At 42.6% G+C, this 15,931-nt stretch overlaps 1 protein-coding gene across 1 annotated transcript; it reads right to left on the bottom strand.

Moving 5' to 3' along the window:
- Window positions 1-6,536: 6,536 nt before the first annotated feature.
- Window positions 6,537-12,899, bottom strand: LOC115115563 (proton channel OTOP2-like). The gene is given in 8 exon segments (XM_065010693.1): window positions 6,537-6,947; window positions 6,949-6,974; window positions 7,392-8,263; window positions 8,493-8,620; window positions 8,878-8,936; window positions 9,057-9,193; window positions 9,485-9,842; window positions 9,844-12,899. Coding segments are annotated over 8 exon segments (1,827 nt in total). The 5' UTR covers window positions 9,949-12,899; the 3' UTR covers window positions 6,537-6,805.
- Between the last annotated feature and the right edge of the window lie 3,032 nt (window positions 12,900-15,931).

Genomic DNA, 15,931 nt, shown 5'->3' with positions numbered 1-15,931 from the left:
AGGTTCTACAGCTTCAACATTGAGTGCATCCTGACTGGTTGCATCACTGCCTGGTATGGCAACTGCTCGGCCTCCGACCGCATGGCACTACAGAGGGTAGTGCGTACGGCCCAGTACATTACTGGGGCTAAGCTTCCTGCCTTCCAGACCTCTACACCAGTCGGTGTCAGAGAAAGGCCCGAACCCCTCTTTTACGCTGCTGCTACTCTCTGTTAATCATATATGCATAGTCACTTTAACTATAAATCCATGTACATACTACCTCAATTGGGCCGACCAACCAGTGCCCCCGCACATTGGCTAACTGGGCTATCTACATTGTGTCCCGCCACCCACCAACCCCTCTTTTTACGCTACTTCTACTCTCTGTTCATCATATATGCATAGTCACTTAAACCATACCTACATGTACATACTACCTCAATCAGCCTGATTAACCGGTGCATGTATATAGCCTTGCTACTCTTATAGCCTTGCTACTGTATATAGCCTCGCTACTGTATGTAGCCTCGCTACTGTATATAGCCGTGCTACTGTATATAGCCTCGCTACTGTGTATAGCCTCGCTACTGTGTATAGCCTCACTACTGTATATAGCCGCGCTACTGTATATAGCCTCGCTACTGTATGTAGCCTCGCTACTGTTTATAGCCTCGCTACTGTATATAGCCTCGCTACTGTATATAGCCTCGCTACTGTATATAGCCTCGCTACTGTATATAGCCTCACTACTGTATATAGCCTCGCTACTGTATATAGCCTCGCTACTCTATATAGCCTCGCTACTGTATATAGCCTCGCTACTCTATATAGCCACGCTACTGTATATAGCCTCGCTACTGTATATAGCCTCGCTACTGTATATAGCCTCGCTACTGTATATAGCCTCACTACTGTATATAGCCTCACTACTGTTTATAGCCTCGCTACTGTATATAGCCTCGCTACTGTATATAGCCTCACTACTGTATATAGCCTCGATACTGTATATAGCCTCGCTACTGTATATAGCCTCGCTACTGTATATAGCCTCGCTACTGTATATAGGCTCGCTACTGTATATAGCCTCACTACTGTATATAGCCTCGCTACTGTATATAGCCTCACTACTGTATATAGCCTCGCTACTGTATATAGCCTCACTACTGTATATAGCCTCACTACTGTATATAGCCTCACTACTGTATATAGCATCTCTACTGTATATAGCCTCACTACTGTATATAGCCTCACTACTGTTTTCACTGTTTTTTTTTACTGTTGTTTTTATTTCTTTACTTGTTCACCTAATACCTTTGTTTTTATGTTTTTTTAAATTGCACTTTTGCTTAGAGCCTGGAAGTAAGCATTTCACTGTAAGGTCTACACCCGTTGTATTCGGCGCACGTGACAAATAAACTTTGATTTGAAGACCCACTGGTTGATGCTTATTTATAAAACCCTCTTAGGCCTCACTCCCCCCTATCTGAGATATCTACTGCAGCCCTCTGTCAGGTTCTGACCTTAGTTCTTTTATTATGTCCTTGTTTTAGTATGGTCAGGGCGTGAGTTGGGTGGGTTGTCTATGTTCTTTTTTCTATAATTTGGGATAATTCTGTGTTCGGCCTGGTATGGTTCTCAATCAGAGGCAGCTGTCAATCGTTGTCCCTGATTGAGAATCATACTTAGGGAGCCTGGTTTCACTTTTGAGTTGTGGGTGATTATTTTCCCTGTTAGTGTCTGTGCCACACAGGACTGTTTCGGTTTGATTTACTTCACGTTTATTTTGTTCAGTGTTCGTTATTCATTAAAAAACATGAACACTTACCACGCTGCGTTTTGGTCCTCCGATCCTTCATACTACTCCTCTTCGTCAGAAGAGGAGTAGTATGAAGGATCGGAGGACCCTCATCCTCCACATACAACACCCGTTCTGCCAGTCACATTCTGTTAAAGGTCCCCAAAGCACACACATACTTATAAATTGTTTACTTGTTGCTTATTCATGAAAGTTATTATAACGTGTTGCACAGACATCAAAATTACACTTTTAGATAGTAGCCTAAAATATTATTGGATGGCTTTGCTATTTAACATGAATTGTATTTAATTGACACATTAAAGTGAGAACGTGTCATGTTGTGAACTTGCACTTCCTCCAATGAGACCTTACTGCTGTGGTCTTTGTAAAGTGGCAATGTGACAAGGGATTGTATCTCTTCAGGAACTTGAAAGGACACTATTGTCTGTTCCAGACTGAAAGAAACAAATATCTAAACTGACTTTATGTTACTGTGTAAAAGTCAATGGCTATATCTTACATATACATTGTTATATTTGTCTGCATGTCATTCTGCAATCAGCATCATCAACTGTAAATACTGTGCTTGATGTTTAAAGTAGTATTTCTTTCTTGAATTATGCTGTATAATACTATATTATACATGTTTCATAAAGGAACCAGTAAAGGACCATAAGAAGAATTTTCTGATCCAGAGTTTAGTTGTTTCTTTTTTCTGTTCTTCATTTGGACCATAGATGGCAGTGCTGTCTAACCATCTGCCATCATGTTCCTTAAAAGTGCCTCCTCCGTTATCTTATATTTATTTAACCAGGTAGGCCAGTTGAGAACACCTTTATTTAACCAGGTAGGCCAGTTGAGAACACCTTTATTTAACCAGGTAGGCCAGTTGAGAACACCTTTATTTAACCAGGTAGGCCAGTTGAGAACACCTTTATTTAACTTAGGCCAGTTGATTTATTTAACCAGGTAGGCCAGTTGAGAACACCTTTATTTAACCAGGTAGGCCAGTTGAGAACACCTTTATTTAACCAGGTTTGAGAACACCTTTATTTAACCAGGTGTTGAGAACACAACCAGGTAGGCCAGTTGACACCTTTATTTAACCAGGTAGGCCAGTTGAGAACAAGTTCTCATTTACAACTGCGACCTGGCCAAGATAAAGCAAAGCAGTGCGACACAAACAACAACACAGAGTTACACATGGAATTAACAAGCTTACAGTCAATAACACAGTAGAAAAAAAGAAAGTCTATATACAGTGTGTTCAAATGGCATGAGGAGGTAAGGCAATAAAAGGCCGTAGTAGCCAAGTTATTACAATTTAGTAAATTAACAGTGGAGTGATAGATGTGCAGATGATTATGTGCACGTATGATGTGTAAGTCCTCCCTTCCTTGAAGTAATCACTGACGAAACATGCCTGGAAAGGTGAAAAACATGGGAATCAACTCAATTGTTGCTGTTAATAATAGCACATAGATATTTCACAACTTCACATAGCCTTATAGGTGGCTTCTGAAATATAGATGGCGCTGTTGCTGCTGTTTTGCGAACTCCGACCAACTCTGCTATTTTGTGTTTCTTTTGGCATTTATCTTACTTTATATTTACAAAATGTATCCACTATCATTTGTTATAACCGACGAGAACTTCTAAACATCAGATCTGCAGTTACTTACCCCAATTCTGGATTCAACTTGAACTTGAACTTGACTCATCTGCCCTGGTCTCTTTCTGTAATTCCAAACCACAACAGACACCAGAGAGGCAGGAGAGGGGGATTCCTGACCAGATCAAGGTGAAGGTAAAATCGGCCACCTCTTCCCTCCATTTTATTGCCCAATGTACAGTCACTTGATAATAAGATGTATGACCTCTAAACGCAGATTTGCTACCAACGGGAATTTCGTAACTGAAATATTCAAAGCTTTTCTGAAACATGGCTTTCGGACAAGATACCTGCCTTGGCTATCCAACTTGATGGATTATCCATTCAAGACAGTAGAGTCAGGGAAATCGAGAGGGGGAGGAGTTTGCCTCTTCATCAACAACAAATGATGTGCTGACTCATGTGCAGGGGTAGTCTCGACTCATTTCTCACCTGTCTTGGAATACCTGATGGTCAAATGCCAACCCTTCCACCTCCTGAATGGGTTTTCAGCTGTTATCATGACTGTTGTAAACATTCCACCTCAGGACAGGAAATATAACAAGATGGCACTTAACAAACTGTACTAGGCTATAAACAAGCAGGAAAACGTAGAATCTGGAGGCTGCCTTCCTTGTCGCCGGTGATTTAATTCAGTGTTACTATGACAAGTCATGCCCAACTTCCATCAACACATCTCCTAGACCACTGTTACTCTACCAGCTAGCAAGCATACAAGGCCCTTCCTTGTCCGCAATTCATCAAATCAGATCATTACTCCGTATTCCTGCTTCCTGTTTTCAAGCAGAAGCTCAAACAGGAAATACCTGTGACTCGCACCGTTGAGAAATGGTCATCAGAATCAGAGATTATGCTACAGGACTACTTTGTTTACACTGATTGAAATATGTTCAGATACTCCGCCGACAACATCGACGAGCTCCTCCGTCACCGGCTTCATAAGGAAATGCACTGTTCCCATTGTGAAGGTTTGCTGCTTCCCTGATCAGAATCCTTGTATTAACTCTGAGGTTGGCGCTGAGCTAAAGGACCAGGCTACAGCACACAAGGCTTTCGCAGACAACCCTGAGGCTACAACTGAGGACAGGAACAAGAAGTCCCGCAGAGACCTCCGCAGAGTCATTAAACAAACAAAATAAAAATATAGGTATGAGGTGGAATCATACTACACAGGCTCCGATGCCCACCGCGTTTGGCAGGGGCTACAGTCCATTACAAATGACAAATAAAGACCCAGCCATGTTCCTGCCAATGATGCCTCTCTTCCAGACAAACTCGCTTGAGGGCCCTGTGGCACCGTGAGAGACATGGGCATAGGTGTGGCTGAAGGACTCCCAGTGCAGCACCATGGACAGAGCCACCCACCTCAGCATAGTAGGCAGGTACACTCACTTCAGCACCATGGACAGAGACACTGGCTGCAGCACTGTGGACTCAGTTCCGCACTGTGGAAGGCTGCACTATCTTCAGCACCAGGCCAGCTGAAGACAACACCCAACACAGCTGTGCAGGATTACTAATCAGCACACCTGTAAGGCATTCCCTAATCAACTGACTGGCATAGGTGAGAAGAGGAACTAATGCAGGTTGTTGTCTGGTGCAGAGAGTTGAGAAGAGGAACTAATGCAGGTTGTTGTCTGGTGCAGATACTTGAGAAGAGGAACTAATGCAGGTTGTTGTCTGGTGCAGAGAGTTGAGAAGATACTTGGCACAGCTGTGTGAATTGTCTGCCGCTTTGCCACTAACTTTGACAAGATCTGGGACCAGGCTAGTTGAGCTGTATAACACAAACAGATCTGGGACCAGGCTAGTTGAGCTGTATAACCCAAACAGATCTGGGACCAGGCTAGTTGAGCTGTATAACCCAAACAGATCTGGGACCAGGCTAGTTGAGCAGATCTGGGACCAGGCTAAACAAACAGATCTGGGACCAGGCTAGCTTGACCAGGCTTTGAGCTGTATAACCCAAACAGATCTGGGACCAGGCTAGTTGAGCTTTATAACCCAAACAGATCTGGGACCAGGCTAGTTGAGCTGTATAACCCAAACAGATCTGGGACCAGGCTAGTTGAGCTGTTATAACCCAAACAGATCTGGGACCAGGCTAGTTGAGCTGTGTAACCCAAACAGATCTGGGACCAGGCTAGTTGAGCTGTATAACCAGATCTGGGAAACAGATCTGGGACCAGGCTAGTTGAGCTGTGTAACCCAAACAGATCTGGGACCAGGCTAGTTGAGCTGTGTAACCCAAACAGATCTGGGACCAGGCTAGTTGAGCTGTGTAACCTAAACAGATCTGGGACCAGGCTAGTTGAGCTGTATAACCCAAACAGATCTGGGACCAGGCTAGTTGAGCTGTGTAACCCAAACAGATCTGGGACCAGGCTAGTTGAGCTGTGTAACCTCTGGGACCAGGCTACTGTAGATCTGGGACCAGGCTAGTTGAGCTGTGTAACCCAAACAGATCTGGGACCAGGCTAGTTGAGCTGTGTAACCCAAACAGATCTGGGACCAGGCTAGTTGAGCTGTGTAACCCAAACAGATCTGGGACCAGGCTAGTTGAGCTATCTGTAACAAACAGATCTGGAATCTGGATCTGGGACCAGGCTAGTTGAGCTGTGTAACCCAAACAGATCTGGGACCAGGCTAGTTGAGCTGTGTAACACAGTGGAATCTGGAGTAGACAGAACAGAAAGAGGAAGCCAGATCAGAATACCTTTGATAATACAGAGAAGGGAACACTGGTTAAGTACTGTTTTGGGTGAACTGTACGTAATATTAAAGGGGCAACCTGGGATTCAAACAGGAACAATGCGGTCGTTCCCCCACTTGCTTTGCTGAACACTTGAGGGACGGGAGTGGAGAAATATGCATCCATAGACTGGACTATGCAAAACCTTACCATCCATCAGATTAAAATGATACTTTTAACCATGTTTGTAATCAATGGGGTAATAAAACATATGTTGTGTTACAGGTAAGACAGTTGTTGTAAACTCATGAGATAGTAAAAATAAGTAGTGCCAGTGATTGGTCTGTGTTGTATTACAGTGTGCCACAAAGAAGAATGACTCATATCCCAGAAAATGTTTACATAAATGTATGTGCAATTTATTACAAAGTCATCATCAATTCTAATTCATATAAAACTATTTATACAGTTTACTAGATACAGTTTAATAGCTCACTGATATTGACATTAAAAATGAAATTGAATTGTATAATTGTATTCTGTATATTCTTTCTATATGTTTCAGTGCATGCTCAGGACAGAACAAAGAATAACAATAAAACAGATTGTAAAAAAAAAAGATCTTTATACATTTTCAGAATAGTTTCTGTAATTTTCCTGCTTAGGAGGTTAGGAAGACCTCAAAGAGGCTGGCGACTGAGTGCATACGGTAAAAGATTCCGAAAGGGAGTCCGATATTCACAACAGCCGCCCACATGGTGAACTCGTAAAACTCTGCTCCAATCGGGTTGTCAAACTGGGGCGGCGCCAAACGCCGGCATGATCCAGAGCTGTCAACGGAAACAGAATAAAGATGTTCAGTCCAATCTTTCAACTTAAACATACTAGTTAGGATCATACTCTACTCTGATGTATTGTACTGCACAAATCCTAGGGAGTCCTTTGGCTCATGAGCAAGTTAGGCAAACAGGAAAAATGTAAAGGGAAGGTTCAGTAGTTTCTATTTATTTTCGACCTACTGTACAGACCCACTGGGCCAGACATCAATTCAACGTCTATTCCATGTTGGTTCAATGTAATATCATTGAAACAGAGTTGATTCAACCAGTGAGTACCCTGTGGGTAGGGCGTTTCATCCAAACTTAATAAAAACAGTTTTGGATGAAAGGACAACATCCTAGGTTAACAAGCCCTTTAAAAGAGCCATTTTGAAAAGGACAGTGGTGGGTACTCAGTAGGCTACTCACAAGGATGTTGCAGAGCAGCAGAAATGCACAGATCTCCTTCAGGGCCCTCCTCTTCCAGGTCAGCCTATGGCACTCAGGAAGGGGGGAGCTAGAAGGAGCAGAAGGAGCAACATGCATACTGTGAACTGTGAGGGCCGGGGATGTCTTGGTCTCCATGAATGTCCCTGGGAGGTTGTGTATGTCTCTATGGGCTTGGGCTTGAAGGACGTATGGGTTTGTGAATACAGAGGCCTGGTGCATGTCTTCGTGGAAGGGCTCACGATGCAGGCCCTCGATGATGAAGATGTTCTGCAGGCAGAGCTGGATCACAGTGAGCAGGGAGACAGCCAGGTTGAGAGCGTTGAGGTGGCCCTCGGCCCCCGTTGCCACCACAGCCACGATGGTGAAATAACAGATGGTGAACTGTCCGAATGAGGCGCCGATCAGCAATCCTACATCCAGGCTCCGTGTGGGGTTCTTCCCCGACACGTGGTCCCTCTGGTCCAGCTGGTAGATGGCGCAACCAGCCACGGTCGAGACGGACATGAGCGTCACAGCCACCGTGTTCATCACGTAGTGTATCATCAGCACCGTGTCACGTTTCCCCGGGTCCCCCTTCTCCACATCCACCTTGTAGATGACAAAGGTTCCCAGGCCCGCCACCAGCATGACCAGCCCGACCGCAGGCCCCACCAGCACGTCCTTCAGGCGGAAATGGAGCGCGTGGTGGTTGTGCTCGTCTACCAGGCGGCCCACGTTCTTCCACATGACGTAGGCCATGGCCGAGGCAAACAGGCTGTACTCGATGTTGAATGGGTACAGGTAGTAATAGGCCTTTTCTAAGACGGCACAGGCAGAGTGGCTGCAGTAACAGCTGCTGGATCCACCAGGGGCTGAAATAAAATCAAACATGAGCTTTATTGTTTGACTCTGAGGTGATGTTTTGTTATGTCGGTTGGTTGTATTTCATAGTCGACGGCAATTCTATTTAAATACAGTAAGTTCAGAAAGTAAACTGAAAATGTATTTTATTTTATTGATCCTTCATTTAAACAAGGAATTCCCATTTCAGTTTACATACTTAGATTTTCTAGAGAGAAGATACAACACAATGTCCTCTACCTCTGATGTCATAGGAATGTGTGCTGTTGTCGTCCACTGGTGGAACAACAGTCTGGTGTATGGACTCCTCTGTGACTGCTGCCATCCACAACATCAGATTGGTAGACAGAGTCAACATCAGCCCACAGCTTCAAGAGGGAAACACAAGAGTTCAGAATAGAATAGAATAGAATACTAACTATTTTTTAAATACTATTTAATTCTGTAAGAATAGAATAGAACAGAACAGAACTGAATTTAATAGAATAGAGTAGACTTCATGTTTCCCAAGCAAAGTTTAAGGTCAACGGGCAATGTTTAAATGTCCAACCATCAATCAAACATAAATTTACAACATCAATAAATTAATCAATTCAGTTCTACAGTAGCAGTTAGTTACCCTCACCGAGTTATGTTCCGTTGTAGCTGTACACAGTCTTTAGCGTGGAGCCAGAGGAAGTATGTCTGAGAAAGATACAATGATCACCTACACTTGCATTTCTCCCACCAGCCAAATCCCTCAGTGGTTTCCGTCATATCACCTAATGGAAGCTCCATTTGAGATGTCAGAACTTGTGTTCTTACCTGGACAAGTATGAATACAGCTTGTACGACAGGGAACGCTATCTTCACAGCAGAGTCACAGTGCAGGTAGCCTACGTAGTTAGCAATCTTAAACACGTCCATAATCAGACTGCATAAGCCAAACAGCACCAGTCCACCTACAGAAAACAACTCACACTTATTCAATAATCACACTCATTAAAAACAATGGGTGAATGTAAAACTTTGTCTAGGTATAGTGAATGATATCCTATTAGAATAGAACTCTTCCCCAATCCAAAAAGAGATTATTCATTTAGTCCAGTGGTATTACCAGACAGTGAATCCTACAGGGTAAGGTTGCAAAATTCCACAAACTTCCCAGATTTCCAGGGATAAAAACTAACAACTGGGAACTCTGGAATTTAGCAGCTGTATACCCAGAAGATCAGAAAAGTGTCTTCTCTTACCCCTGAGCCACACAGGCCCGGCATGGCTATCCTTATAAAGCACGGCATGATCTTCCCTGGATGTGTAGATGGTGTAGTACAGCATCCAGGCAGTGGTGAGGATGATGAGGATGATGAGGAAGATCTGCAGGTTGATGGCATTGATCTTAACGTTGTTGAAGACACTGCCACTGACCAGAGCAATACCTAGGATCAGGACGTTGAAAGTGATGATGCTAGAGAGTAGCCAGCTGCGGTTACGGCCCCTCTCCCTCACCGTGCCCCTGCTGGTCGAGAAGACGTCGCTCCCCCTCATCATACTCCCTGCCTGGACTCCCAAGTGGATGGAACACTGGATGGAAGGGAGGGTGGGCCTGGTGGGCGGGGGATATGTAGCCCTCCTCAACCGCTATCTCAGCTTCAGATGTCATCTTGCTGGATTCGCGTGAAAAGAAGCCAAAGGTCAAGTCCATGATGTTTCTCATTCTGCAAAGGTCTAGTCCACAGTTTGTTTGTGGTTTATTACAATCCAAGCTCGCTCTGTTCAAAATGTCATATCCTTTCCAAAGGTAGAAGCTCTAATGAGTTCAGAAAGTATGTCTGTTCTGATCAGAGTTGTGTGAACACCTAACCGTCCACTCAAAGCCTCTGCCTGTATAAGGAGGTCCCTCCTTCCCGTAACCCAGCTTCTAACCTCATTTCATCATCAATGTCAAGCCCATCAGTGATATGACAATATAAAAGGTTTCTTATCATTTCCCTGTTTATCATCAGAAGCAGTGCCAGTCCACCATGCTTCAACAAATATGAGTTTATCTTGCTTGATTTGGGTCAATGCCAGTGTTTGATTAAATTGAAATGAACAAAGAAATACTCACAGTTCATATTTACTAACACACATTGGTATTTTATCTACACGAGGTCAGGTATGTTTTGTTTCCTGGAAACCAACTTATTATTTTTTATAAAAAAATAGTAGATTCAGTTTCTATCTCATAAGTCTGTTTCTACGGCAGCGCTGACTGTTCCCTAGAACAACAGAAGGCTACTCCCCAATACCCAAACAGAGGTCTGAAAACACAGTGAATCATAGGCTAACATAACGGAAACTGGAAATACCCTACTGGATCTCCGAATTTCCTCATAATATATTAATCATTACACACCATATAGGTGTGCTGGTTCAAAAGTGATTTTTCAAAATGCCTGTGTTGCAGCACTGACAAACTGTCTCGCAGCGACAAGTTTGTTTGCAATCTAACAATAACCTAGCCAATGTAATGAAATATGTGGGGACGTGTTTCTGAAATATTCACATGACGGTGTACTTATTACATCCACTTTGCAGTACATAAACATTTATTTTTAAATCAGCCCAACTGTAAATGCTGATAAAAGTCCAGTTGAAATAGTATTTGTATTTATTTATCACAATACCTTTTTTTACAAAGTGTGAACAGCACTTGATATAGCCTAGTTCTCTTTACTTTTAAGATGAAACTGTAATTAATTGGGTCTACTTATTATAATGCATTGATGGATGTATTAGCATATACATTGTTGTGGAAAATGTAACATTTTATGGATTTTGTGGGTACAAGTCTCTTTAGCTAATCCACTCCTTGTACTCCATGTCATGTACAAAGAGACTGGCCTTTCTTTCAACTTCAAATTCAAACCTTCTATCATTAATGAGAGGATTTGATCCTGATTCAGAGGATTTGATCCTGAGTCGATCAACCTCACAGCTATCCTCCAATCACAATGATTATGCAAATATTGGAACTCCACAGAACACGTTGGTATAGCAACCGTGTTTTATTTGTCCAGGTATGTTCAAAGTTGCTAGCTGAAGTCTAAATTCTCACACTAAATACATACTGCAATTCCAGCCACAAAATTTCAAAATACAACTAACAGCTAAATGTTGTTTTTTGACTTATAAATTCTATTTCCAAGGCACCACATGTTGTCATGGAAAATATGAATGTTATTTCCAATAACCAATGAGCAACTCCACCATAAATCCAGCGAACGTTGAGATTGTGTAAAGGCCAGTCTCTTTGGCAATGACAAGGAGTGGCAAGGAGTAGCATGTTAGTTAAAGAGAGTGGGACTCAGACTACTAGGTTACTTGGGATAGTATCAATTTAATTGGATGCTTATGAATGGGGTTCCAATTGGTCAGTTTGACATTCTATGAATTGATTACAGCCATCCAAATCATCTCAATACAAACGCATTAGAGTGGCAGTCTGGTAAACACACTAGTGGTGAGAAAAGGCTGCAGTACCCAGTATTATTTGCTCAGTTTATCAAAAGCAATTGGTTTCCTGGACTTGACTGAATTATTTATCTAACAGGTCAATAAGAGTGTCAGAAATAATGAGTTACTGAGTTACTTAATTTAAGTACACACAAATGAAAAAAGAAATATCCAAGACAAAGGAGATGATTGTGGACTACAGGAAAAGGAGGACCGAGCACGTCCCCATTCTCATCGACGGGGCTGGAGTGAAGCAGGTCGAGAGCTTCAAGAACCTTGGTGTCCACATCACCAACAAACTAACATGGTCCAAGCACACCAAGACAGTCGTGAAGAGGGCACAACAAAACCTATTCCCCTCAGGAGACTGAAAAGATTTGGCATGGGTCTTCAGATCCTCAAAAGGTTCTACAGCTGCACCAGAGAGCATCCTGACGGGTTGCATCACTGCCTGGTATGGCAACTGCTCGGCCTCCAACTACAAGGCACTACAGAGGGTAGTGCGTACGGCCCAGTACATCACTGGGGCCAAGCTTCCTGCCATCCAGAACCTCGATACCAGGCAGTGTCAGAGGAAGGCCCTAAAAATTGTCAAAGACTCCAGCCACCCTAGTCATAGACTGTTCTTTCTGCTACCGCACAGCAAGTGGTACCAGAGCGCCAAGTCTGGGTCTAAGAGGCTTCTAAACAGCTTCTACCCCCAAGCCATAAGACTGCTGAACATCTAATCAAATGCCTACCCAGACTATTTGCATTGTCCCCCCCTTTTATGCTGCTGCTACTCTGTTATTATCTATGTATAGTCACTTTAATAACTCTACCTACATGTACATATTACCTCAATTACCTTGACTAACCTGTGCCCCCGCACATTGACTCTACCGGTACCCCCTGTATATAGCCTCGCTATTGTTATTTTACTGCTGCTCTTTAATTATTTGTTACTTTTATTATTATTTTTATGTTTTATTTTTAGGTATTCTCAAAACTGCATTGTTGGTTAAGGTCTTGTAATTAAGCATTTCACTGTAAGGTCTACACCTTTCCTATCAAATACAATTTGATAAAGCATGTTCTTGAGTTCTATGAACAACATAAACATCTGAGTTAGACTCAGGATTAAGTTCACTCAGTCAATCTTATACCTATAGATCAATACATTGATGATCAATATGAGGATGCCTGAGCAGCTGCTTACCTTGTGGGAGGTGTGTGTAATCAGGTTCAGAGTGCCTGGGGGAGCCGTGTCCCTCATGGCTTTATAGCCGTCCCTAGCCACAGCCTGATTTACAGACAACAACACCAATGTACAGACAGTCATAAATGTCAAACATCTATGAGAAACAACATGCTTTGTTATATGTTCACACATAGGGAGTGTTTTTAATGATTTATCAAAAGAACACTCATGTGTGGACGTATAACAAGCTTCTGCTTAGAAAAACACCTTTCAACATTTTAATATTTCATCGTCACAACATGGCTCATCATATTGTGATGTGCTCATCAAAACTCAAATCATAACATCACACCTTTAATGATGAGTCAGTGGATATGATGGTCTGTTCAGTAACACTGGCAGACTGCTGTTATAATGAGGTACAACTTCTTATAAGTGTGTATGAGCCTTTATAAATGGCACATGAAACGTTTAAAAGCATATCAAATGTTATGTTGTTCTATGCATGAATCAACATTTCAACGGACTCTAAATGGCTATTGGAAATGAATACCTACTCTCCTAAGCACTATCTAGAATACCAAATGGTACTTTGGCTGTCCCAATAGGAAAACCCTTCGAATAACCCTTTTTGGTTCCAGGTTGAACCCTTTTTGGTTCCATGTAGAACCCTTTTTGGTTCCATGTAGAACCCTTTTTGGTTCCATGTAGAACCCTTTGTGGAAAGGGTTCTACATGGAACCCAAAAGGGTTCTACCTGGAACCAAAAATTGTTCTACCGGGACACAAAAAGGGCTCTGCCCTGGCGACAGCCAAAGAACCCTTTTGGAACCCTTTTTCTAAGAGCGTATAGCCTGCATGTGTAGAATATGAATATTGAACTTGAAGTTATTTTTAAATGCCTATATATTCCAAGCTTTTTTCTTTATTTTTCTATGTTCTTTCACATTTATATTAGGCTCCGTGCATTTTGTACACATCATGTAGACCAGAACAATTATATTCCTGTGGGACCAGACAACCTAACAACAGCCCCGACGCGATAGCCCCTGGATACCAAATGCGCGTTCCTTATCGGCTCGCGCGGCCGTCACTGCAACGGCATACGCCACAATAACATTTCAGACCAGAGGCACGGCGCTTGCTAACAATGAAACACAGGCGGAGGCAGGCAGTGGAACTCTAGCCTGTGGTGCCTGCCATTTAGACAGAGAGATGGGTAGATGACGACCGAGAGCAATGGAGTCGAGGGCCCGTTGATAGCATGAATGACAGGTATCACAAGGCGGCCCGGGATGGCTACCTGGACCTGCTGAAGGAGGCCACGCGGAAGGACTTGAACGCGCCGGATGAAGATGGCATGACACCGACGTTATGGGCCGCTTATCATGGAAACTTGGAGGCTCTGCGACTTATCGTGGGCAGAGGGCAAGTAGGCTTTTAAGAACTGAAAATGTACTTTTCGTCACGCGTGGAATGTTGTATTCCTTTTGCTCAACTCGTGCAGTAGCTAAGGATAGATAGTGTCCATATCTCGTGTGGTTAATTATATTGTGTTTGGTAGACATTTAAGTATTATTGCGCACTCTTATCATGGATATATACGATAGGTAAAGTTCCCCCTGTGTTAAATAGTTATTCTATTGCCCACCTATACTAGCTAGCCTACCCCTTCATGCAGTGCTCTGTGTAGTTTATGTATATTCTCCTATGGAACGCATCACCTCTGTAGGAATTCGGTCCGGTCTAGTAAGATCTGTAGCGTTAGGTAAGGTCTGTAGCGTTAGGTAAGGTCTGTAACATTAGGTAAGGTCTGTAACATTAGGTAAGGTCTGTAAACATTATGTCAGGTCTAACATTAGGTCAGGTCTAACATTAGGTCAGGTCTAACATTAGGTCAGGTCTAACATTAGGTCAGGTCTGTAACATTAGGTCAGGTCTGTAACATTAGGTCAGGTCTGTAACATTAGGTCAGGTCTGTAACATTAGGTCAGGTCTGTAACATTAGGTCAGGTCTGTAACATTAGGTCAGGTCTGTAACATTAGGTAGGGATAGTATTAAAGGGCTGTAACATTAGGTAGGGCTAGTATTAAAATGTCTGTAACATTAGGTAGGGCTAGTATTAAAGGTCTAACATTAGGTAAGGTCTGTAACATTAGGTCAGGTCTGTAACTTTAGGTCAGGTCTGTAACGGGTAGGTCAGGTCTGTAACTTTAGGTCAGGTCTGTAACTTTAGGTCAGGTCTGTAACATTAGGTAGGGATAGTATTAAAGGGCTGTAACATTAGGTAGGGCTAGTATTAAAGGGCTGTAACATTAGGTAGGGCTAGTATTAAAGGTCTAACATTAGGTAGGACTAGTATTAAAGGTCTAACATTAGGTAGGGCTAGTATTAAAGGTCTAACATTAGGTAAGGTCTGTAACATTAGGTCAGGTCTGTAACATTAGGTAGGGCTAGTATTAAAGGTCTAACATTAGGTAGGGCTAGTATTAAAGGTCTAACATTAGGTAGGGCTAGTATTAAAGGTCTAACATTAGGTAAGGTCTGTAACATTAGGTCAGGTCTGTAACATTAGGTAGGGCTAGTATTAAAGGTCTGTAACATTAGGTAGGACTAGTATTAAAGGTCTGTAACATTAGGTCAGGTCTGTAACATTAGGTAGGACTACTATTAAAGGTCTGTAACATTAGGTAGGACTAGTATTAAAGGTCTGTCACATTAGGTAGGGCTAGTATTAAAGGTCTAACATTAGGTAGGACTAATATTAAAGGTCTGTAACATTAGGTAGGACTAGTATTAAAGGTCTGTAACATTAGGTAGGACTAGTATTAAAGGTCTGTAACATTAGGTAGGACTAGTATTAAAGGTCTGTAACATTAGGTAGGGCTAGTATTAAAGGTCTGTAACATTAGGTAGGGCTAGTATTAAAGGTCTGTAACATTAGGTAGGGCTAGTATTAAAGGTCTGTAACATTAGGTAGGGCTAGTATTAAAGGTCTAACATTAGGTCAGGTCTGTAACA

This window comes from Oncorhynchus nerka, linkage group LG26, assembly GCF_034236695.1.
Source record: "Oncorhynchus nerka isolate Pitt River linkage group LG26, Oner_Uvic_2.0, whole genome shotgun sequence".
Classification (NCBI taxonomy): Eukaryota; Metazoa; Chordata; class Actinopteri; order Salmoniformes; family Salmonidae; genus Oncorhynchus; species Oncorhynchus nerka.
The sequence above is the reverse complement of the archived record's forward strand: the minus strand, read 5'-3'. Positions and strand labels throughout refer to the sequence as shown.